Source organism: Mizuhopecten yessoensis, unplaced genomic scaffold (assembly GCF_002113885.1).
Source record: "Mizuhopecten yessoensis strain PY_sf001 unplaced genomic scaffold, ASM211388v2 scaffold2667, whole genome shotgun sequence".
In the NCBI taxonomy this organism is placed as follows: domain Eukaryota; kingdom Metazoa; phylum Mollusca; class Bivalvia; order Pectinida; family Pectinidae; genus Mizuhopecten; species Mizuhopecten yessoensis.
Window position 1 is genome coordinate 73,640 of NW_018404660.1, and position 26,871 is coordinate 100,510.

The 26,871-nt window shown below is 36.6% G+C and overlaps 1 protein-coding gene across 2 annotated transcripts; it reads right to left on the reverse strand.

The window, feature by feature from the left end:
- Window positions 1-6,450: 6,450 nt before the first annotated feature.
- LOC110446243 (homeobox protein EMX1-like) lies at window positions 6,451-25,819 on the reverse strand. Of its 2 annotated transcripts, none has more exons than XM_021491286.1 (3): window positions 25,065-25,819; window positions 11,684-11,850; window positions 6,451-7,714 (listed from the first exon to the last, which is right to left on the reverse strand). In XM_021491286.1, exons 1-3 carry the CDS (start codon window positions 25,627-25,629, stop codon window positions 7,502-7,504), a joined length of 945 nt encoding a protein of 314 aa, XP_021346961.1. In that variant the 5' UTR covers window positions 25,630-25,819; the 3' UTR covers window positions 6,451-7,501. The 2 variants fall into 2 exon arrangements, with proteins under 2 accessions (XP_021346961.1, XP_021346960.1); XM_021491285.1 differs by having other exon boundaries at window positions 11,684-11,856.
- Between the last annotated feature and the right edge of the window lie 1,052 nt (window positions 25,820-26,871).

Sequence of the window (26,871 nt, forward strand, 5' to 3'; positions counted from 1 at the left end):
CATGTTGGTGTGTAACCTGTTAAATAGGCAATGTCATGATGGTTTATAAACTAAATTATAAAATAAGCAATGACATGTTAGTTTCTACATGTTAATTGTGAAATAAGCAATGTCATGTTGTTTTATAAACTGTTTAATAGGCAATGTCATGTAGGTTTATAAACTGTTAAACAAGCAATGTCATGTTGGTTTAGAAACTGTTAAATAGGCAGTGTCATGTTGGTTTATAAACTGGTAAATAGGCAAGGTCATTTTGGTTTATAAACTGTTCAATAGGCAAGGTCATGTTAGTTTATAAACTGTTAAATAGGCAAGGTCATGTTGGTTTATAAACTATTAAATAGGCAATGTCATGTAGGTTTATAAACTGTTAAATAGGCAAGGTCATGTTGGTTATAAACTGTTAAATAAGCAAGGTCATGTTGGTTTATAAACTGTTAAATAGGCAAGGTCATGTTGGTTTATAAACTGTTAAATAGGAAATGTCGTGTTAGTTTATAAACTGTTAAATAGGCAAGGTCATGTTGGTTTATATACTGTTAAATAGGCAAGGTCATGTTGGTTTATAAACTGTTAAATAAGCAATGTCATGTTGGTTAATAAACTGTTTAATAGGCAATGTCATGTTGGTTTATAAACTGTTAAATAGGCAAGGTCATGTTAGGTTATAAACTGTAAAATAGGCAATGTCATGTTGGTTTATAAACTGTTAAATAAGCAATGTCATGTTGGGTTATAAACTGTTAAATAGGCAAGGTCATGTTGGGTTATAAACTGTAAAATAGGCAATGTCATGTTGGTTTATAAACTGTTAAATAGGCAGGGTCATGTTGGTTTATAAACTGTTAAATAGACAATGTCATGTTGGTTTATAAACTGTTCAATAGGCAGGGTCATGTTGGTTTGTAAACTGTTAAATAGGCAATGTCATGTTGGTTAATAAACTGTTAAATAGGCAATGTCATGTTGGTTTATAAATTGTTCAATAGGCAGGGTCATGTTGGTTTTTAAACTGTTAAATAGGCAATGTCATGTTGGTTTATACACTGTTAAATAGGCAAGGTCATGTTGGGTTATAAACTGTAAAATAGGCAATGTCATGTTGGTTTATAAACTGTTAAATAAGCAATGTCATGTTGGTTAAATAACTGTTTAATAGGCAATGTCATGTTGGTTTATAAACTGTTCAATAGGCAGGGTCATGTTGGTTTATAAACTGTTAAATAGACAATGTCATGTTGGTTTATAAACTGTTCAATAGGCAGGGTCAGGTCATGTTGGTTTGTAAACTGTTAAATAGGCAATGTCATGTTGGTTAATAAACTGTTAAATAGGCAATGTCATGTTGGTTATAAACTATTAAATAGGCAATGTCATGTTTGTTTATAAACTGTTAAATAGGAAATGTCATGTTGGTTTATAAACTGTTCAATAGGCAGGGTCAGGTCATGTTGGTTTGTAAACTGTTAAATAGGCAATGTCATGTTGGTTATAAACTATTAAATAGGCAATGTCATGTTTGTTTATAAACTGTTAAATAGGAAATGTCATGTTGGTTTATAAACTGTTCAATAGGCAGGGTCATGTTGGTTTATAAACTGTTAAATAGGCAGGGTCATGTTGGTTTATAAACTGTTAAATAGGCAAGGTCATGTTAGATTATAAACTGTTAAATAGGCAAGGTCATGTTGGGTTATAAACTGTAAAATAGGCAATGTCATGTTGGTTTATAAACTGTTAAATAAGCAATGTCATGTTGGTTTATAAACTGTTAAATAAGCAATGTCATGTTGGTTTATAAACTGTTAAATAGGCAGGGTCATGTTGGTTTATAAACTGTTAAATAGGCAGGGTCATGTTGGTTTATAAACTGTTAAATAGACAATGTCATGTTGGTTTATAAACTGTTCAATAGGCAGGGTCAGGTCATGTTGGTTTGTAAACTGTTAAATAGGCAATGTCATGTTGGTTAATAAACTGTTAAATAGGCAATGTCATGTTGGTTTATACACTGTTAAATAGGCAAGGTCATGTTGGGTTATAAACTGTTAAATAGGCAATGTCATGTTGGTTTATAAACTGTTCAATAGGCAAGGTCATGCTAGATATTGGCTTTATTTGTGTAATATTGACCATTTGAAACAGTCTTTCCCAGAAAATGGACTCCTAACAGTCATGAATCTATTTCAGTTAAATTATTCATCTATTTCAATAAATCTATGCAATCCAGACTCATGTTGCATGTAAATTTCTGCTTAAAAATTACCATATCTATTGAATAGGAGGAAATCAATTAAAGGTTTTAACTCGTTTTGTATGTGTATACTAATTGTCGGTAATGATACGAGGGGAAGCTGTTGCGCTATCGGGCTAGGCGATCTAGGGTTACGGATATTAACGCATACAGATAAAAATATTATGCGATACCGGTGAACGACAGTAACATTAGGGGCGCACGAATGTCAATACAACCAACATAAATATTGTTAATGACATAAAAAAAGCCATGAAAATGTTCACATTATAATGTTATCAGTCGTTTTATCAGTAAAGAACAATTCATTATGTGTCTGCTTAATTAGTTTGCGAGTCTAATTGCCTCGCTGCGGCCGGCTCAATATCTAGGTAATACGATATTTTAAGTTATTGTGGTCCATTGTCGCATTGTCCGGCTAATTTAACAATGTAGTTTTACTGGTGGCTACGGAGGCTGGGTGAACCGTTACACTGCCGCCATCGCTGTCAGACTGTTGTTGCCTTACAAACGCATTTAATGGTATCAAGTTCTAGATCGGGTGTAGAATCACAATACTAATGTGTTATAATTGGCTTACAGGCCCCATTTACAGTGTCACATGCTCCACTTCTCGTGGATGTGTATTGCTGGTATTGGCGTAACCGGATCACGCCTGTTCGAGTTAAAATGTCCAAATGCAGCGATAATGAACGTTAAATGTTTGCTCAACGCAAATACCGATCTTTCAAATTATCTTCATTTTTTTCCGGAATGAAAAAGCACTCAGTGAGTCTGTGAACCATCAGAAAGGCACTACAGATCGATAGCAACCCCCATCATCAAGTTTGGTCAGATGATGTAGAGCCACTGTCCTTGAAACCGGATGTTGGGACAGTCTGAGCCCGAAATAGCTGGTGACCAGTAGATGGGTAGTCTGGACAACACCGACTAGGTTTAATAGTATAAAAAAAACTATCAACGGTGTCGTATATTATGTAATGTACGGTTACAAAGCCTTAGGGAATTTCTTTTTTTGGTGAGGGGGTGGGGTGTGGGCGTGGGGTGTGGGGGCTTAGGTAATTGATCTGCTATCAGGTAATATTCCACACGATTGTTAAATGGACGTTAGACAAATTCAACCTTTTTTCTAATCGTGTTGAATTTTCTTTGTTTGTTCAATAAAATGTCGACCACGAGAAAACAATTAAATGCCATGTTTACCATTCATCGTCATTGCTATCATGTTAATAAATTATAGGCTGTGAAAAGGTAAAACTTTTAACAAAAAAATACATGTTAAAGCGTGATGCTTTATAGTAGGAATTTAAAAAACGTTTCACTAAATATTATTTCTTAAATTTCTTTTGTAGATTCGTGAAAGTTATAGCGAGCAAACTCGTTCGTGAGTTCTGTGTTCGCGTACTCGTATCCTCTATAAAAATATACGTTGGTCGTTATTCCAAAAAGCCTTTGAGAAAAGAGTTCAGCCTCCAACACCGTCTACCTCTTTCCCGTTGACCCCCTCCCCGTTTACAATCAATCGACCATTCTCGGCCACTTCCGGTAACATGACTCCGAAAAATCGACCATGAAGTGCACTACCTAGAAATGTAATGTTAGCTTATTCTGAGTCATCAGTAACACCAACGAGTTGTTTGTCCTCCCGAGAAAAATCGTCATTGTCGATTTTCCCGAACTTGCCGGAAAGGTACGAGAGTGTACGAATGTTCCACTTGAGAAGGAATGATAGTGTTAGAGTTACGCCCCTTTTATTGATTTTATTGTTTATGGCGCCATGGTTTTAGTTGATGTTTTTTTTAATGATTACAGCTCCAGTTTTGTGGTTTGATGATTTTTTTACACGCAAAAAAAACATATATATATTTTTAATCGACCATGTGAACGACTTTGCAATCAAGTTTTATTATCATAGTTTTCAAATTTTAAATTAAAATATTTCGTCCAAACCTAAGCACAATTAACGTAGACATAGAGGTTCCCCACCGAGTGATGTTGGTTATCATGTTTATCTAACTCGAGTTAGTTAATTTCTAAATTGTATAAAAACACGAGGTGTATCAAGTGTCTTTTACAATTTAAAAATTCAATCACGAGATTTAGAGAAACATGATAATCAATCATCACGATTTTGGAGACCTGTTCCTCCGACATCAGATCTTATATCTAGAAAACCGTATGCGTCTCATTGAAATTCAGTATTCGTGTCTCCAAACGGGAAAAAAATGCCATGAACTAAGACGTCACAAGGGGAGATGACGTCACAAGGTAGTACTACTTGACGTCATAATTATAAGATGGACCAATGAAATAACATACAGGCTGTTACCCACTAGTGGGTATCTAAAAACGTGTACCAACTCCTAAGAATTTATCCAATGAGTTGGGAATTGAAAAAAACCTATAAGAGCTGTGGGTGAAATGCAATGTCATTTTTGTCTATCATCGTGAATTCGTGACGTCATTGAAATATCTCGTGAGACGTCACAGTGTACGTTCAATAACACGTTACGTATCACCGAATTAAAGCCCTGTCACTACAAAAGTGTAAACCACGATAAAAGGCAAACCTTTATTTACATTTGTCAGGGTGGTAAAGGTAAGATAACAACAACCTCGGTCCCAGGTAAAACTATATTTACCCCTGGGTATTTTGGCCACATTTTTTCAAGTTTACAAAACTTCAATCTTCCTACATGTGAGTGGAGAGCACTTTTGGGTTACGTTCCTTTCGCAGTTATTAGGTGCTTAACTTAACAATTATAAAAACGCTACAAAAAGATGATCGTGATGAAAAATGGCGGCCCCATGTTCAGTGACCGGTGTTCTATCGGGGTAATCTGGACCTATAGAATACAACATGTGTATTTAATGCACCAAAATAAAAGATACAAACCTCGGGGTGTTTTTTCAATGTTCTATTTACATTCGATAGAACAATAACTGTTTCTTGTAACGTTTTCTAATTATCGGTTAGGTAAGTATATCCTTGGATGAATGGCCTTGTGTTACTGTGTAAGTAAAGAATCTGTGTCTGGAAATATTAAATATGATATTTGTTTTGTCTAAATATCAGACACTGTTTTATTTGCAACAGGAAATAATGTCTAAAAGAGACGGGTTCTTACTCAATATTCTTAATTCACCGCGTCCCTATATGGAGTGCTACATGTCGGGGAGAAGCAAAACAGACGCCGGAAGGAAGAAACACATATATTAGAACGTATTTGTATTACCTGTTCTCAATAGTATGTCAAGATGTCCTTCTCTAACGAACCAAAATAGGGGAAACTAGTCCATATTTTCTTAAGCGTCGTTGGGACCTTGAAGTATTATATCAGTATATTTTTATGCAATAATTCAAATGCAAACTTACGATGAAACGGAATTTCAAGATTGTGATTGTGACCTTGCAATTTCTCGGTTTTTTAAGGTTATAAATGGCGGATCTAAAGATAGAGAATAGGGGGGGGGGGGGGGGGGGGGGGGTCTACTCTGTTTCAGTTGGTTTATACATGGATACAAGAACTGCATGGTAATATTCTAGTACACGTTTTTCACACAATCCATATTCTATTCATTAGTCAATATCTCAAGGTTTTACCGTTTTATTATCAGTGCATTGAATAACTTTCAATTGGTCACATTGAATGGCAATAAATATAAATTACCATCAACAAACATGGCACAGTTCTGGGTAATATTTCATACCTTTTAGCATCTCATTACTTACTTTCACTTAATTATTTACATGTGTATCAATCAATTCATTAATTTGGCTCTTTTTTACCCATAAAAATGTCATCAATATTTCACGCCATAACGATATTGACTGTTGTACGCCTCATTTCAAATTCACCATCATCGATTGGCGAATCTGATATTTGTGTATATCGTATTGCACGCTATTCGGATCTTTTTTCCTCTGTTTCGACGAGGAAAAAAGATGAACATAATTAGTTGAATAGACAAATTATATGTGAAATTGCTCGACTTCCTTTGTTTAACTCTGACATTTGATAAAACCTGCATTTGCATTATATCCATCCGGGTCTTTCAATACGAGTCATAGATCCAGTTACCTCTCTATCCTTGGTCGATAGCTATCCAGGTATGCCGCTTACCTAAAAAGTGTAAATTAAACATGGCCATCGACATCATGTAATCAAAACACAATGAATAATACAATACCTGTGTCAGATTGTTTTATTGTCATTTTTTTCAACACTTTGAATAATTTTCTCAAAACAATGGTTGAACAAAAAATGCGTTGTCATTGTGGGTGATATGATATGGGGTTGAATAGCGTCTGGTACAAATGAGACATCCCTAACAGAAAACCAATTACTCACTCATCCCATCTCACTCCGACTCTCGAACATCCATCTTTTATTCTTTTCATCTCATCAAGGACTTGTTCCTTTTTTCTTTCTTCAAATTCTCGCAGCTGGGGCGCTGGTCTATTTCTTCAACGATTTCTTTGTATTTTTCTACATAAGTGTATTTATAAGTACATACAGGCAAAAGGTGTTACGACTTTGAAATTTAGAATTAGAATGACTGACCAAAAATCAAATCACAATATCGAAGTGGCTGACAGTTGATTTCTGTATAAGTATTTATTTCAGCGGTGCCCTCGTTTTAGCGCGATTCGAACGTAGTTATTTTAACGGCGCCCTCATTATGACGCTATTTTCTTTTAACCAGAAAAATAATATTTTCGTTTTCACTATAAATTTCTTAACTTTCTTCTATCTTTTATGCAAAATGTACAACAATAAGTAAACGATTAATTGTTGGGGTTAGAGAAAACTTGGAAATACAGTATTTGTCTAAATACTAACGCACATACCGGCTTTAATCACGCAAATACAGATAAAACACGGTTTTACAATACTGAACAGCGCTAAAATAAAGAAGTTCACAGTTTACCTAACTACTTACGTCATCCAGGTACATGTGTTGTGGTTAACAAAATCACGTAATCATTCGTATTCATTCAACTTTCTAAATCATTTATGTCATGAGCGATCATAACCCGAATCACTACAATAAAACACATGTGTTCACTACATGTTTACAGACCAAGATCAAACAAATTGTTCCGTGTTCTCTGCTCAGCTGAAACATTCATGTGACTGATTTATCAAACAAATTCTCATGAAAACGTCTGTTTAGCAGCTAAGAATCCATAGAATGTCAATTTTATTGGCAAATAAATAATTTCAACATAAAAATGCAATAAGTCTAGGAGAAAGCTTCCATTTGATGACGTCCAGACATCATGCGCATTTCGTCATCAGAAACGTCCAAATCCATATCGTCACTAATGTCACTACTAATTTCCGGCGAAGAGCATCTATTTCCGCTTGCACCAAAATCACCGCACTCTTTTCCGTCGCCTTCCTCCGACTTTGTTCGCTTGTGTTTCGTCCGTCGATTTTGGAACCAAACCTTGACCTGGAACATACAAGTTAGAATTCTTCATCAGTTAAGTACACTTATCTAACAAACCTGTCGAAAAGTGTAAACCTGAAGAGATGGTTGCTTCAGATGATCACACAGCCGCTTGCCATTTCCACATGTGGTGCAGTTACTATAGTAATGCCAAGACAGTCACTTTAACCTTTTGACATATTGTAACCTCACCTCACTTCAACGATTTAAAAACACATTTATAGAAAGTAATGTAGTTAACATACGGTCAGGTGATTGGTCTAAACACTTATCGTTCATAAACAGTGTAATACCTACAAGATTTAATTCAAATCCAAAACAGAATATTCTAGGAGTAATAAAATTGCATGGTCAAAAACGTGCATAAACGTGGCCGGAACAATCGCAGCAGGGACGAAAAATACAGTAACCTAAGTTTAAGCTGTAGAGAGGTCATCATGATATGTTCAAAACCGAAAAGTTCATGTAAGTTTAAGGTTTGAGTTTTTGCTAACTCTTTACAAATGTCCTGGTGCAGAGTACCCTCGGCAAACGAGAACGTCTTCGATATCAGAAACATTTTCGGTGTAGGTACTTGAATTGGCCCCAAATCAGGTAGTCGTATTCGGAAAGCCGTAGTGAAATAAAATGTTTGCTCATTTCAGATTTCGTTTGGATGACTGAGTAAGATGTGTCATTATGCCATTCTATTATCTCTGTCAGTCCCAATAAATGTGTTTTTGACGGTTGAAGGGAGGTGGTATAAAGATATAATACGGAGCTTCGTGCCATCTTTCTTATATAATGTGATATATATTATCATATGGGGTTTCATCAAGCGGTGTGTGATTGTTGTTATATCAAAGATAAATCAGTTCGTATCTCCCTTTTAATAAGAAATTACTGTACAAGGAAACTTCTGTTCTTATAAACTGTCTCCCTTTCAACCAGAACATGGTTAAGAGAGGCTAAATGACAGGTTCACTTCTATCTTAATTACACTTGCCAATTAAGACTATCCTACGGAAGTTATCAAATGTACCGTTTGCCAAATCACATGTAAGTCACGCGAGATTACGACGAGAAGTATCAGATATCAGTAGGGGTTCCCTCGGGAGGGGTCAGAAGGGAGGATGTATTTATAAGACTCCTTTGAGGTAATCCCAGGGGCTGGATATTATGAAGGGTATAATAACGGAGTCGTGTATGGTGTCTGGATTTATCACTTCTATTCGAGATATTATTTGCCGGTCTGTATCTAAAACTCCCGTAATGCTTTGATAGTTTTAAGGAGAGCGATAACTATCTAATTGATTGAGGTAGTCTTCCTACGAACACATAAGCCTTTATGTGACGTCATACTTCAATATATAAAAGTAAAACCATCAAATATCTACAGTATAACACGAAATGTTCGTGCGGACTTTCCTTCGTGGTTTGAACCCATTTAGATCGTTTCATGGTACAAACTTTCGTGGATATCCTATATTAACAATCAGTAGACACGTATATCATTCATTTCTGATGTATTTATTTTCGTGGTTCAATATCAACCACGAAAACCACGAATGTTTATACACAACGAACATTTCATGTTATACAGTATGAAAGTTGTTTCCAGTTTTCTTTAACTATCACTAGTACTCCCCATATGAAAAAATGGTAAGATGAAGTTGTAAGTTAGATTGGAACAAAACGACTCAAAGGTGTTAATATATTCATATATTCACTTCACATACATGTACATTTTTTAATGAGCAATAAATGTCATACAACAGCACATTAAGCATGTCTCACGGAGCTGTTAGGCGTGTCTGCATGTACTTTTGTGAATAAAAATAAAAAATATATATAAATCAAGTGGTAAATTAATTGTAATTATACTCTCAGTATGTGTGACTATCTTCATTTGGTTTTTCTTTCATTTTGACTTTCGCTTTTTATCAAAACTTGAAATTATTCGTTCTGATCAATACAATGTACATTGTATTATGTATACTATTCATTACTCGAGTGGCTTACAGTGTCTTACAATATTCTGCATGCGTCGGGTGGTTACTTTTCATTACTCTGTAAACGTGGGTGGGGTGGTTAATTTTCATTACTCGGTAAACGTGGGTTGGCTAATTTTCATTACTCGGAAAACGTGAGGTGGCTAATATTCATTACTCGGTAAACGTGAGGTGGCTTATTTTCATTACTCGGTAAACGTGAGGTGGCTAATTTTCATTACTCGGAAAACGTGAGGTGGCTAATTTTCATTACTCGGTAAACGTGAGGTGGCTAATTTTCATTACTCGAAAAACGAGAGGTGGCTAATTTTCATTACTCGGTAAACGTGGGTTGGCTAATTTTCATTACTCTGTAAACGTGAGGTGGCTAATTTTCATTACTCTGTAAACGTGGGTGGCTAATTGTCATTACTCGGTAAACGTGAGGTGGCTAATTTCCATTACTCTGTAAACGAGATGTGGCTAATTTTCATTACTCGTTAAACGAGATGTGGCTAATTTTCATTACTCGTTAAACGTGAGGTGGCTAATTTTCATTACTCGGTAAACGCCGGTTGGCTTATTTTCATTATTCGGTAAACGTGGGTTGGCTTATTTTCATTACTCGGTGAACGTGAGGTGGCTAGATTTCATTACTCGGTAAACGTGGGTTGGCTCATTTTCATTACTCGGTAAACGTGAGTTGGCTAATTTTCATTACTCGGTAAACGTGGGTTGGCTAATTTTCATTACTCGGTAAACGTGGGTTGGCTTATTTTCATTACTCGGTGAACGTGAGGTGGCTAATTTTCATTACTCGGTGAACGTGAGGTGGCTAATTTTCATTACTCGGTAAACGCCGGTTTGCTAATTTTCATTACTCGGTAAACGTGCGGTGGCTAATTTTCATTACTCGGTAAACGTGAGGTGGCTTATTTTCATTACTCGGTAAACGTGAGGTGGCTAATTTTCATTACTCTGCATGTATTGATGGCTCATGTTTCATTATTCTTTTTTTTTTTTTGTAAACGTCGATGGCTAAATTGACTGTACATTAGTGGAGTGGCTAATTTTCATTTCTCTGCAAATGTCGAATGAAAGAATCGGAGTCATATAACTTTTCGAGATTTGTTTATGGGTTCTTTTCATTTGTATATCCTATAAAATATATCTTTTTATACAGCAAAGGATAGAAACAAGGCAAAGTTTCGAAAGATAACCTATAGTCACCCACCGGTAATGCTTTGTTTATCTACCGAACTGTACACATATCTTAAGATAAAGGTCACAGTGATATACTTGTACTCCGCACCCCGCAAGTCATGCAAGACATGCGTGCATACCGAACCTGGTCACTCCATGTGAAGTGGTATATATAGAAGCTTGCCCCAGACATCCTTTATAAAAGCTAAAATTTCAAACCATAGGTCACAGTGACCTACTTTTTGTACTGCGGGACACTCCACTATCCTAAGATGTACTTGCATACCAAATCTGATTACTCTAGGTGAAATGATATAGAAGATATGCCCTGGACGGAAAAACAGACGGACGGACGGACGGACGGACGGACGGACGGACGGACGGACGGACGGACGGACGGACGGACGGACGGACGGACGGACGGACGGACGGACGGACGGACGGACGGACGGACGGACGGACGGACGGACGGACGGACGGACGGACGGACGGACGGACGGACGGACGGACGGACGGACGGACGGACGGACGGACGGACGGACGGACGGACGGACGGACGGACGGACGGACGGACGGACGGACGGACGGACGGGAACCTATAGTCCAACACCCAACCCCTTCCTCGAAATTCCAGAGGTTAGAGATCTGGTCGGAATTTCGAGGATGCAAACAATCAAAATCGTCATTGTTCAGAGATTTTCGTGTGAACTTCGTTTTTAAGCTTCGTGTGAACCTGAAAATTGGTTCATAAATCCCGAAAGTCGTTAAAAATATATTACTAATATCACCGGAAGTGTACCTGTGTCTCTGTTAGCTGTAGTTCACCAGCCAGGTCCTTCCGTTCCTGGCCCACCACGTAATGACTTTTCTCGAAGGACTTTTCTAATTGTAGAAGCTGAGATGGAGAAAACGCAGTCCGGATTCTCTTCGGTTTTCGGTAGGGTTGAAACAGGAAACCGGGAGAAGCTGTAACTAAAGAAAAAGAAGAACATGTACTAACATGAATTCAAGATAATATATAAAGTATGTCAGAATGTAAGTTATTGATATTCAATGTACGACATTTTACAGTGTCCGTTAACTATATTCAACATAGTGGTTTGTTACATCAAACCCGTATTCATGAAACAATTTTCATGCTCAAGCATGAATTCTGTGCTCAAACCAACTTTCCTCCAATTTGCTTTTATCATGCAACATGGTCAGTCAAGCATAAACATTGAAAATGGTATTCAGCTTTAAGTTTCTCCAAAACACTTCCATATCATCGACAAAATGGGTTTTTCAATAATTTATCACAGAAACAAGATATTGGGCTGGAGCACTTAATCTGAGTTTGGGCATGACAATGATTTCATGAATACGGATACTGAAATTCAAAATAACCGTACGGCACACAAACACCTGAGCCCGTATCCATGTAACTGCTGTCTTGCACATTCACCTTTCTGGTAACTAACTCACTTCGATTATCTGACCGAGTCAAATCCTTAAGTGCTAACACTGAAACACCGTTCGGTTTAAAGTCGCTCTAAAATTCCACCAAATCTTTGAAAACATGTGATTAGTTTTAGATTAATTTATCACTAGTGCAAGAAATTGGGCTTGAGGACAAAACCTGAATTTGAGCATGAGAACAGTTTTATGAAAACGGGTCCAGAAAATTCAACAAAACAGTATACGTCTGCTACGCCACGATTACTCGCTCCGACACAATTTTTTTATCCGGTTGAGAAATCGTGCATTCATCTTACTACCTTTTTATTACATAATTTCATACTGATGTCCATGCGTCTGAAATCGAAAATGAATACATGTTTCATTTTGTCTACCTTTATAAATGAGCTAAATCTCGTGACTCGATTGAAGATATGAAAGCGACTGCAGAGTTTTGCATGTGAGACAAGAAATTAACGAATTAGTCCTCGTTATATTTTCATCGAGAAAAACATGCATTTTATTATTTTCTTTTTGCATAGTTACGCGTGTCATAAATGTACTGTGACACTCACCGTCGCCATCGTGTTAAATTTACGAAATCAGTGTCACATTATTGGCAATTATGACAAATATTTTGTCTACATTTGGATTCAGTTTCCATGTAATCATGCAGATTTTATTATACAAAATGTAGATTTAACTCAAAACTGCGTCTGCGATAGCTGTTGGCACCACTTGTCACGGTTAAGGACGACACGGCATCAGCCATGATGAAAACTACCGCGAAATTAGCATTAAAAATACAGTTACACGTCCGTAATGGTTCAGATTTTCTACAACCTTCCGTGTATAATTGAGCACAGACAACATTTACGGCCGGTCAAAAAGTTTAAAAAAAAACTAAAAAATGATGTGCCAGTTTAAATTCAAATGTAGTTGATGAATGCGCGACATAACTTACACCTCCTAATGGTCATTTAGCAGGTAATGTATTACCTGAAACGAGGCAATCAACACGCTAACACGTCAAATTATTCCGGGTAATTAATGGAGTTGTCTCCCTTGGTTGACAGTGTTGTTAGGTTGAAATCGTTTTAGCATTAGACAAGAACTGTCATAATTAATTACTTAACTTTGTTAATTAGAACGTTAACCGTTGGACAGGAACTGTCATAATTAATTGATATTTGTGTATTTAGTCGCGTTAGGACAGAGAACTGACCACCAACGTCTGTACGAGACGGCGCGACTGTGAAACGGAATATCATGCATACACGACCTTATCTGTATGATGATTTATGCTAATAGCTTACCATATTGTTAATAGCTCGTTGTTTTTTTACAAGTGGTATAAACATTAATACACAATAAATATTTGCCTTGTTACACAAACAATAACAAATTATTTATTTGTGTTAATTTGTGAGGGTGTGTTTTTTTTTATGAAATTAAGGATGCCAGGAAATAGCGCATATACACAGAAAATATGTAGAAAAGATCGTATTTTGGTATAAAATAGTTGCACGCATTGTAAGATTTTTTTTTAAATACAAACATCGAAAAAGAAAAAAATGTAAAGATTCTAGAAAAAAGATCCGGTGCTAAAACTTCTTCCATCTTTGACTAGAAAGATTGGATGAATGTTTGCACATGTAGACCTCATTGTAAGCATATGCGCATAAAGCCTCATTTGTCTGATGAACGTTCGCAGTATAATTATTATCTAAGCCCGGGACACATTTCCGTTTTCAACGGTAAAGCCATTTATAATAATTACGTGGATTCTTTGTGTACATTTAGGCGCAAACTTTGTCATTAGTCAGTGGAACTGGCATCCTCGCGCCCTCGGAGGAAGAGGGTTCAGATTTTGGAGGAAATATTAATGTCCCCTCAGTGAGATGTACACTTCAGTTGACTTGAATTATCCGTTATGATTCATCAAAATCCTCCACACATTACGTAATAAGAAAGCGCAAAGATTTATTGTAACAACTCTGTATGGGATGAGCTTGAAAATCTTCCGTGGAAAGCAAAAGTTGGAAAAACTAGTACAATACCAATATACTGAAATATTTGTCTGTCTTGATGTATATTGAGATATGAATATGAAATATATGCAATAATTTTTCAATTAATTTTTGGAGGATTTAAGCAGAGTTATTTAAACAATATTACAGAAATAAGGTTAACATTAACTTCCAAAACTATATAAAAATAAAGTTCAAATTTCCATTTACTGATTCTCACATTTCGTATTTGTTATATAAAATTATCAAAAATACACACTGAAATTCTAGGAATACAATGTATTGTGATATATATTTCATTATTCTTTAAATTTGAAATACATAAATTGTTTGCAATACCCAACCCTGGTTGAAAGTAGGTTTATTTTACATGTAATGAATGTCTTTCATTTTTTATGCTGTTTATTTGTTTAACAATTATTAAATGTGCGCCTGCAAGGACATATGCCGTTTAAACTACCTTGTCATGATATAATATTTAAACCACTCGTATAGTCGGTATTTTCTCGTTTACGGAGAGTTCCGACAGTTCCCGATTGGACGCCACGCTCCATTTACTGGACAGACAAACGTTTAGGGGCAGACTTGCAAATAAATGATGATAGGCCGACAAACAAATGCCTGTTGGAAAGACAAATAAAATGTCAACTAGAGAAAGTCCAAAACCAATGTCCAGTGGACAGACAGTCGGACACAACTAACTGTCCACTGGACAGACACTGAGACAAGCAGGTATTACGAGTGTCAGTAGACCCCCGTGAGGATGCACTTACTCTAGGTGCGACGCTTAGTGCTAGCTAGTTAACTTTCATTAGCCCATCCATTAATGATTTCGCGACCTTCTAATTAGTAATGTGATTACCGGGGACGTGTGTGATTGAGGTAAATTACACGCTAACGAAGAGAAAACTGCGACGAATGTGGAAACGTTTTTCAGGTGCAAACTTGAGATATATTTACCATGCCGCGTACATTGCAATGTTTTCTAGTTATACATGTCCCGGGGACCTTCTGCTTATACAACTCCTGCATAATGCATATTAGATTCGGCAAACTTTTTATATGAACCCTAGATAAGCTTTTAAGAAAGAAATATCGAGGGAATATTTGTTTTAGCTTCCCTTTATTTTCTATTTTGGTCAGTCATCTCACTGATATTTATCTATATAGTATTTTTTTACATTTTATAATTAATTTAATTATGTATTATGTAAATGTAATTAAGCGGAAATTTAAGCAATTATTTCATTATTGGCTAATGAAGAAAGTACACTTTCCCTCAAAATAGGGAAATTATAACATTAAATTATATTTGATCTTAGGTAATTGGTCTAAGAAGCATCACGTGACAGTTAATAAAACAGTTATATCAACCGGACACAGTTATATTAACCGACTATTTCTATTTTTTAGGAATACCTACGAAATGTTGTAACTTACTCGACATCAAACGTACCTGGTATTTAAGTATAAGGGCCAAGCCAGCTACCGGTAAAGATAACTTTAATATTACTGTACTAACAATACATGAACTAGAGAAGAAAAAAGTCCAAACAGTGATTGTACAGCTGAACTAAACCACTCGGAACATCGCGGCCGATTCCCTCGGTCATCCTTTGATGAACGTATACTGTAATCTGGCCGATGAGTTCCGAATAGAACTACACTTGTCCAATAGAACACGAATTGCAATGTTTTTGAAGCGCAATTGTAAAGGAGATTTCAGACGTCAGCTACTCATAGCCTTGCAATATATATATATGTACAAAAAGTAAACAAAACCCAAACGAAACCAGCTGTCAGCTTCGATATCAAAGTTGGTGGGGGTTTTTGGGTGGGTTTTTTAAGTAACATTAGGCTAAATAAAACCTAATGTGGGTTTCAATTTTTTCTCCGCATCTCCTTCCATCGACATGTTAACTTGCATTGGTATTTATACTTTTTTGATACGTGTTTGGTGTTCTTTATAAATAAGCGAAAATAGTTTCTAAAATCACACGAGTTTATACCTTCGCTGTTCTATTAGATTGTGACAAGAAATAGTAAACAATGTAGATGTATTAGATTTGTTTGGCCTAATGATCGATTACAGAACCATCGTTAGACTGGCATTGGATTACTATCAGAACGTTGTACTTTTACGGAGCTTAATTTACAGGACTACTTACTAGTAGATTCGTTATACATGTACCTATCCTTAAGAAGGGTAAGTACATGTGTACTTACATTTATCCATGAGTATTAATATTACACATACATTTATATGTAACTATAGTCAAGGAGGTGGGGGGGGGGTCAATTTATACTTGCTATCCAAATAAGAATAGGTTCATATTAGGCAATCCCTTTGGACATTACCTACCTTGTACACCATCTAGAGCTAGGGTCATCCCATGACAATCCCATTCCCGGGGTAGAGTTCATATATCTTGTCAATTCCCGGATAGAGTTCATATTAAGTCAAACCTTGGGGTAGAGTCCACATCTAGTCAATCCCTAGGTAGAGCCCATATCTAATCATTGCCGGCGTAGAGTCCATTTCTATTAATTAACGGGGTAGAGTCAATATCTAGTCAATCCCCGGGTAAAGTCCATATCTAGTCAATCCCGGGGTAGGGTTCATTTCTAGTTAACACCCGGGTAGAGCCCATATCTAGTCAATCCCAGGGTAGGGTTCATGTCTAGTCGATCCTCAGGTAGGGTTCATATCTAGTCAATCCCTGGGTAGAGCCCATATCTAGTCAATTCCGGGGTAAATTCCATATCTAGTCAATACCAAAGTATAGAGTCCATATCTAGTCAATTTCCTGGTGGGGTTCATTTCTAGTTAACACCCGGGTAGAGCCCATATCTAGTCATTACTAAGGTAGAGTCCATATCTAGTCAATCTCCTGGAAGAGTTCATATCTAGTCAATCCCCTGGAAGAGTTCATATCTAGTCAATCCCCTGGTAGAGCCAATATCTTGTCATTACCAAGATAGAGTCTATGTCTAGTCAATTTCCCGGTAGGGTTCATATCTAGTGAATCCCTTGATAGTGTCCATATCTAGTGAATCCCGGGATAGAGTCCATATCTAGTCGTTCCCCAGGTAGAGTCCTTATCTAGTCAATCCCGGGGTTGAACTCATATCTAGTAAATTCCGTGGTAGAGTTCATATCTAGTCAATACCGGTTAGGGTTTATATCTAGTCGATTTCGGGGTAAAGTTCATATTCAGTCAATATCGTGTAATGGAGTGAAAAACGAAAGCTTAAAATTCAGTCGAAATATTCACTGAAATACATCTAAAAGAGACGAACAAAATAGAAAATACATGTACGTTTCATTGATAATCTAAGCTTCAACTCTGATTGTGCCTAGCTATATAAGGTAATATGAAACGGGACCACGACATCGTGTAGTGACAGATAACGGGCGGGCGGATGACGGACAGACAGCAATCCATGTTGAAGAAAACGTTTATATACAAAGTTCGATACATCTCGAAAAAAATATATAATTTTAATCATTTTTTTGTTATTTTATGACACACTATAAACGTAATGTTCAAACCATATGCAGATTTACTCCTAAATAGCACTGGATTCGTTCTAACCAAGTCTCTAAGATACGTTCACTTAAGGTAAAGGGTACCAGTGCATCAGTTGTAAACGCGAAGAAGAGTTCCATTCGGAGGTTTTCTTATTCTGAGTATTCTCCCTTCTTTTTAAAACATGAAGCAACCCGAGTTTTTATGACTTAGAGTAACTTCCCCTTTCAAGTTTTGCATAGCCTTTGCAGCGTCATTTTTGATGCTATGCAGCCATATATTTTTGATGACACGTTGATCAAGTGTATTTATTATGATATAAAAGGTCCCAATTCGATCCCTGCTGTTGTTGCTTTTTTTTTTCTTTTTTCTTTTTTCTTTTTTTTTTCTTCTGTTCGAACTTCTATAATTTTGTAATATGCATCGCAACGTGATTTTAATGGAATATTTCTTTTGAAATGGGGCTTAAATAAATATTTCACAATAGTGACGATGGTAGTAATATACACTGTAGTTTAACCAATTAGTACTCTTAGGCTTAACCCATAAACAACATACTAAGCGCATTTCAGAAATAATGACGACGCGAACACTTCAGTTGTCAAATATTTAAATCAACCTTTCCCTTTTTTTTTTAGAGAAAACGAATTTAAAATCATCTTTCTGCATTATTTGTGGCACAACCACTAGCCATGTAACTTAGTAATTTGGAAGCTAATAAATACAATGAAACTAAATCTCCTCTTTCAGATGATATCAAGATATCAATTTATTGATATCAAAACAGTTTTGATATCAATAAATCGATTTCTTGACATATGAAAATCGATTTCTTGATTGATATCTAAAACTGCAATAAATATTGCATCAAAGTCTGAAAAAATAATGTATGTCTCCAATCGTTTATACATAAAACAAATCTGTATTAATTAAAAACTTAATATCTCAGAAGTTAATTTATAAAACCAGGTACAGTATTTGTATATGAAGAACCAAGGTTAATCATAAAAACTGAAAATATCCCTCGCTGCAATTTGGAAACATATCTGCCAAACAAAATGAAATTGATTACTTTGCATCGGTGTTCATGAATGACCTTAATCTGGATTAATGGTCAATTTGCACTGATTAGTATAGGGCATGTCAAAACCATGGTAATGGCGTTTTATTTAAAAGTGCGATAGTATAGTTCGAGGTGATACACACGCTTTATCATATCTATTAATAGTGTTTTTAGCATGAATATAATAATCCGGATAACTTCTTTCTTGAATTTATGTATCATATTTCTGTAATAAAAGACATGAATACATTATAAATGTTCTATAGATAATAGCGTATCTATATTCTCCTACGGCCTTTTGTAAAGTCAAACAAGCATTAAACGGTTACGAAAGCTCTTTCAAAACTGCACGTTTTCATCTTATCAAAGCGATGAGAAAAACAATAAGATTTATTTATATTTTCATAAGATTTTTATTGATATGTAAATAAACACAAGACTAAGATCAAGGTCCAAAACAATCGATAAAATCGATATTTAAGCACGTTATAACATCATACTACAATGCTTCCGGTTTTTAATATGTTCAACATGATAATTAGGTGTTTCGTTAATTTAGAAATCGATTTATTCCTGTTCATTTCTCACGAACAAAGAAAGCACTGCTCGACATTAGATACGGGCTGACATTGTGTTACTAGATCTGCACAGCTGATCAATGGGGGCAGTTTGTAGGTATTAATATTCATTTTCAGCATAGCACATAAACTGAATGATTTCTCTTAAATAAGAAGAACAATAATTTTACTGTTACTTCTATCTGCTGAAAATAATTTTAAATGAAAGGAGTGTATTTTATTTTGTTTTGTTTTGTTTAGATTAAGAATGCCAATGTTAAAAAATGAAAATGTATAGGTATGGTACTTGATTCAAAATGGACAGAGGAGATTAAATATAACGAGAATACGAGACTGGGGAGTAAATATATAACAGGGACATGAGACTGGGAGTAAATATATAACAGGGACATGAGACTGGCAGGGACATGAGACTGGGAGTAAAGATATAACAGGGACATGAGACTGGGGAGTAAATATATAACAGAGACACGAGACAGGGGAGTAAATATATAACCGGGACACGAGACTGGAGAGTAAATATATAACAGGGACATGAGACTGGGGAGTAAACATTTAGGGAGGACACGAGACTGGCAGGGACATGAGACTGGGAGGAAAGATATAACAGGGACATGAGACTGGGGGGAAATATATAACAGGGACATGAGACTGGGGAGAAAATATATAACAGAGACACGAGACTGGGGAGGAAATATATAACCGGGACACGAGACTGGAGAGTAAATATATAACAGGGACATGAGACTGGCAGGGACATGAGACTGGGAGTACAGATATAACAGGGACATGAGACTGGGAGTATATATATAACAGGGACATGAAACTGGGGAGTAAATACTTAACGAGGACACGAGACTGGCAGGGACATGAGACTGGGAGTACAGATATAACAGGGACATGAGACTGGGAGTATATATATAACAGGGACATGAGTCTGGGGAGTAAATACTTAACGAGGACACGAGACTGGCAGGGACATGAGACTGGGAGTAAAAATATAACAGGGACATGAGACTGGGGAGTAAATATATAACAGAGACACGAGACTGGGGAGTAAATATATAACCGGGACATGAGATAGGGAGTAAATATATAACAGGGACATGAGACTGGGAGTAAATATATAACAGGGACACGAGACTGGCAGGGACATGAGACTGGGAGTAAAGATATAACAGGGACATGAGACTGGGAGTATATATATAACAGGGACATGAGACTGGGGAGTAAATACTTAACGAGGACACGAGACTGGCAGGGACATGAGACTGGGAGTAAATATATAACAAGGACATGAGACTGGGAGGAAATACATAACAGGGACATGAGACTGGGGGGTAAATATATAACGAGGACACGAGACTGGGGAGAGTGAATATATAACAGGGACACGAGACTTGGGAGAGTGAATATATATCAGGGACATGACACTGGGGAGAGTGAATATATAACGGGGACATGAGACTGGGGAGAGTGAATATATAACGGGGACATGAGACTGGGGAGAGTGAATATATAACGGGGACATGAGACTGGGGAGAGTGAATATATAACGGGGACATGAGACTGGGGAGAGTGAATATATAACAGGGACATGAGACTGGGGAGTAAATATATAACAGAGACACGAGACTGGGGAGTAAATATATAACCGGGACACGAGACTGGAGAGTAAATATATAACAGGGACATGAGACTGGCAGGGACATGAGACTGGGAGTAAATATATAACAGGGACATGAGACTGGGAGTAAATACATAACAGGGACATGAGACTGGGGAGTAAATATATAACGAGGACACGAGACTGGGGAGAGTGAATATATAATAGGGACACGAGACTGGGGAAGGTGAATATAAAACAGGGACACGAGACTGGGGAGCAAATATATAACAGGGAACGAGACTGGGGAAGGTGAATATATAACGGGGACACGAGACTGGGGAGAGTGAATATATAACAGGGACACGAGACTTGGGAGAGTGAATATATATCAGGGACATGAGACTGGGGAGAGTGAATATATAACGGGGACATGAGACTGGGGAGAGTGAATATATAACAGGGACACGAGACTGGGGAGAGTGAATATATAACAGGGACATGAGACTGGGGAGAGTGAATATATAACAGGGACAAGAGACTGTTGGGTAAATATATAACAGGGACACGATACACGATTATGATTTTCTATTTAACACTCTTAAACATTTAAACTTTAAAGAGTTTTTGAGAATATGACCAGACCTGAAAATCGATCGAACAATTTTACTGGGGCCAAACAAAAAAGCATTTTATTTCATGTTAAATGTCTGGGGGAAAAACGTCGCGTCGGTAGGTAGGTAATTATTGATTTTGATTGATTGATTGGTTTCACGTCTGCTTCACTACCGAGTAGTCCGGTTATCCAGCAGACGAAAGGTAATATTTTTATTTTTATTTTTATTTTATAAGGCTTGCATAGGAGAGTGATCTTAACTTTAATAGTCCTTCCTTGAAAATTGCCAAACAGTTTAGAGAAGGCACAAAAAATAAGGGTAGGTATAACCGGAAACAAACAACATTTTTGTTTGACCTCACAGGTTTGACAGTGTCATAAACTGCGTCCATACAACATTTCTGTCTATAACTATAATAGTTAGGTAGAAGGGTCCACCATATTTTACCAGTTTTGACGACTACAATATGTGTTCACATATTATGATCGATCAATGATGAATCATCGATCGTTTGAGAAATAGGGATGACCGATCATGAATTTTTAAGCGATTCTCAACGCTTACAGTAACACAACTTTATTGAAAGTGAATACATGTATCTATAAATCGTTTATCTTTGGGATGTTTTGAGGTGGGTTTTTTTAATATTTTCATGAAATGAAATTCGCCGATTATAATCTATCCCCGTTGTAGTGAGCTTGATGTTAGTTATAGCAGACACAGGGACCTGACAATTTGTTACAGCTATATTTGAACCTAGATGAATTATTCATAGTAATATTGTACGTTTAGTTTAAACAGTATTTTATTCAATATATGGCAGTGACAAAATGATACAAAAATCAACTAAGAGGATTCGAAAACAACTACATAAGTACTTATATCCATTCGTCTCCTTATCAATAAACCTGGCAGTAGGTCGGCACTGTTGCATATATTTTGATAATATAACAGACAAAGAGAAGAAGAAATCAGGGAGGGGAGGGCGGAAGTGGTTACGAAGAAAATAACAAGAAGAACTACATTACTTGATTGAATCTGGTTGGAATGTGATTCATGAAAAGGTAACCCTAATGAGCTCTATATAAGGATGCATTAAATCCATTTGAAATCCCTAAATTGCATATAAATTGTCTTACGTTGATTCCAATCAAAAAGTATACTGATATCCTGTAAAATGCAAGAGTTTTGTAGTCTATATTAATTTCAGTATCAACAAAACTCATTAAGTCTAAATATCATACTGACGTGTCACAAGTGTTGTCGAACAACATAGGTTTCAAAGTTAATGTACATTGTTTAAACAAATGCAATAATGACATGAAAAATAAAATGAACTGAATAAATCTTGCACTAAAATCGTTTCGACTTACAGATAAATTGTTGGACAGAGTCAAACATATTTAAGTTATATTGATCTGGCATATCAGGATTTCCATACAGCAGCAGATTTAAATTATTCCCAGGAGGAAGATTTCTAAAACATTGTAATCTTAATTGTTCGAAGTTAGGACAAAATATTGTACGTTTGAAGAGTTTAGCTCATACTTAACTATTCTATACATGTTTATCATCACTGGGGTTGACGTTTTTACCGAAGGTTAATCTAAACCCCTTAAATATGTAAAACAAAAATACCCTGAACGCCTTCGTTTAGATCTAAATATAGCTGTAACAAATCATCAGGTCCCTGTGATAGCAGAATTATGGAAATTCTGAATTAATTGATATAGGCTAATTTGAGAAATATGTTGCAAATAAATGTATGCAATAGATTTTAAATGTATCATTGGCAAATCGCTCTGCTGATTATATTACGTCGTTTTTTATCATTTTTACCTCCAGCACCCTGCCAGCTGTTGAAGCTAGGTGAATGTACAGCGCTGGCCAGAGAGACGATAGGAATTTAATATGCCGTGTCAATAGCACAATTTATTACGTTTAATGGCCCTTGTGGTATCCGGAATTATATATATATACGTTGTGAACAAAACAAAGTCATTGTATGCACGTTTTTTTTTTTTTTTATCTAAACTTGTAAATAACATGAAATGTTAATATCATGTGCTTCTGTATTTTTATTTAATGATGTGTCGTAGGCTAATTGTCTGAATTTAAATCCTAACCTGACTGAATCACAATATGTAAATTACATGTTGATTGAAATGTGACACTCTATTACAATGTATTATTATTTTTAAGCAAATGAATAATTTACCGGAAATTACCCAAATATCGACTGTAAAGATGTTCCGGAATAATGTCTGATCGACTGTTACAATTTACCTGTATTGAGTATGACATTATAGCATGACCGCTATATAAGAAGTGCAGACCTATGTATATTGGGTAGAATTGGAGAAGTGATCGCTATACGGAGTATTCACCTATAGACGTATTGGGTAGAACTGGAGTATTCACCTATAGACGCATTGGGTTGAACTGGTGTATTCACCTATAGACGTATTGGGTAGAACTGGAGTATTCACCTATAGACGTATTGTGTAGAACTGGAGTATTCACCTATAGACGTATTGGTTAGAACTGGAGTATTCACCTATAGACGCATTGGTTAGAACTGGAGTATTCACCTATAGACGTATTGGGTAGAACTGGAGTAGCGACCGTTATACTAAGTAGCGATACAGACCTCGACGTATATAGGGTAGAAGTTTGGAAACGACCGTTATGCTTAGTAGCAATACAGATCTCGGTATATTTGGCGGAAATTGAAAAAGCAACCGTTATACGTACATATACATGTAGTAAGTACACAGACTTAAGATAAACGCGTACACGGTCAAAATGGAACAGCGCATTGGATTGCGACCGTTGTATACAGGGTGAATTGGTTTATACGCATGCAGGTATAATTGAAGTAGCGACTTTAATATACAGGGTGAATAAGTTTAAACGTCTTTAGAGTAGAATTGGAGCAGCGACCGTTATATACAGGGTGAATCAGTTAAAACGGATGCATAGTATTTTTGAGCTGCGACCGTTATATACAGGATGAATATGTATATACATGTACATATGCAGGTAGAAATGAAGTAGCGACCGTTATATACAGGTTGAATCAGTTTATACGGCTGTATCGTATTTTGGAACTGCGATCGTGTTATGCAGGTTGAATGGATTTATACGGTCTGTAATGCAGGATTGGAGTAGCGACCGTTATATACAGGGTGAATAAGCTTATACGTCTGAATAGGGTAGAATTGAACCATTATATACAGAGCATACTGTAGGGTAAAGTTACAGAGTGATAGTTATTTATATTACTTTTTTAAGATGGATGAAGAGATGCGACACGTACCTGGGTATCTAGGGTAAAAATAGTTGGAGTAGCGTTCGGACATCCATGGCTGAAGACTTCGGACGTCCCGAGAAGCTGGGTTGATGACGAAGGGATGAAGAGGACCGCCTTGTGGGCTATGAGGATACACGGAATGATGAATGTTGAGCGGGGACAACGGATGGCGACACATCCGGGGGTGAAAGTATGTCCCCGTGGCCCCCGCGGTCTGGGCAAGCACATCGTGTAGGTGCTTCAGACTGTCCATACTAGGGTGGTGTAAATGTTTGTCCGCTAAGTGAAATGAATGCACGGACGTGTCCCTACTAAATTCACTTTCTCCGGACGAACGGACGTCCTCATCAAGTCTCTGTCGCGTACAAAACACGCCCTCGTGTTTTTCTCTAAACCCTGAGGAACGTTTCTCTTCCGATGTGAGTTGAACTTTGTCTTTGGAATGGTCAGTTGGTAGTCCGGACAATGTCCGGCCATTTTCACACCTTTCATTTTGTTTACCTATGATCGAGTCTATCGTGAAGCCGACGGCCTTTTTTCTACAAGCATCTCCTGCCACTGTAGCAGACATTGTCCCAGAGTACGTTACAGTTCGTCCTCTGACGTTTACGCCTTGTTATGTATTTTACGACACAATCACACGTGTATATATGTTAGCTCTCAGAAAACATGGACAGATGTGGTAGTAGTACTGGCGTGTTCGCTGAACCAAACCAAATACACACACACACACGCATACACCGAAGTAGGTTGTTTGTGGTCCGAACTCCACAACCAATATCGTGTATGTTAGTTGAAATAGGAGTGGCCTCGTTTACAAAACACACGCCTTAAAATCATTACCCAGCCAATGGAAAACGTTATCTTTGTAGGCGTAACTCACTCAGTCGTTAGCGCGTTCATTGATCAATATACGGCAGTAAATGACCGCCTCTATTTCTCCTGTTACAGTTGATGATAAAGAAAATTAATAAAATCATGACAGGAACGTGCATGCCGCATTCAGAAGTTTATACAGTGTAACTGAACACGAATGGATTTTAATAAATGTACATTTGCAATTGCATATTCTCTAACTAGTAAATGTTTCGTTTTTGAATAATTCAATTGTTTTTATTCATTTCTATTTCTTTCAACCAGTTTGAATCCTATTTTAACAGCACACAACTGAGCATGGTGATGTAGCTTGCGGTGCTATTCCTCTGTCAAATCAATAGCGTCGTTTAAACACATCATCCATTTCTGGCGGACAGTTCGCCGTAATTGGCGAGCACTCAAACCAGTCAATAACTCCTGATGAATATTAATGAGTTTGTCTGATACGAATTAGCCGCGATAATTTCTCTCTCTATATTATGTTTCCTGTGGCATTACTCAGCTATTTTAAATTTTGTCGTGTTCCTATTAATCAAAATAAAAGGGTTCTTTCTATACAAATTATATAGATAATTTGTTAATTGATACAGGACTATCATCATTATACACACTATATCAATGCTGCTGTTTGAATCTGTTCCATCACAGGACCTCGTGATAAATAATGGCAATTTTACATGCAGTTGATTCAATTAATTGATTACTATGGCTTTGCTGTTCGACGCGTAATGGTCTTGATGAGCAGACATTTGTAAGTGTGAAAATAGCACCAACAGGAAAAGTTATTAAATTTCAATCATTAAGGTACTATATGATTTGATTTCTTTTTTTCTGTTTTTCTGAGTGTTTTTTTTTTTGTATTTTGTTTAGGGGAATTTTTTCTATTTTCTAATTTTTCTATGAGAAAGGCTTGTAATTGTTTAGCACTATAATTCAC

Excerpts from the sequence above, each read along its gene's own strand:
- LOC110446243 (XM_021491285.1), bottom strand. The coding sequence starts at position 25,629 with ATGTCTGCTACAGTGGCAGGAGATGCTTGTAGAAAAAAGGCCGTCGGC. Across the intron at positions 11,857-25,064 it reads TTTTTACCCTAGATACCCAG|TTACAGCTTCTCCCGGTTTC; the intron begins GTACGTGTCGCA and ends CTTTTTCTTTAG. Across the intron at positions 7,715-11,683 it reads TACAGCTAACAGAGACACAG|GTCAAGGTTTGGTTCCAAAA; the intron begins GTACACTTCCGG and ends TGTATGTTCCAG.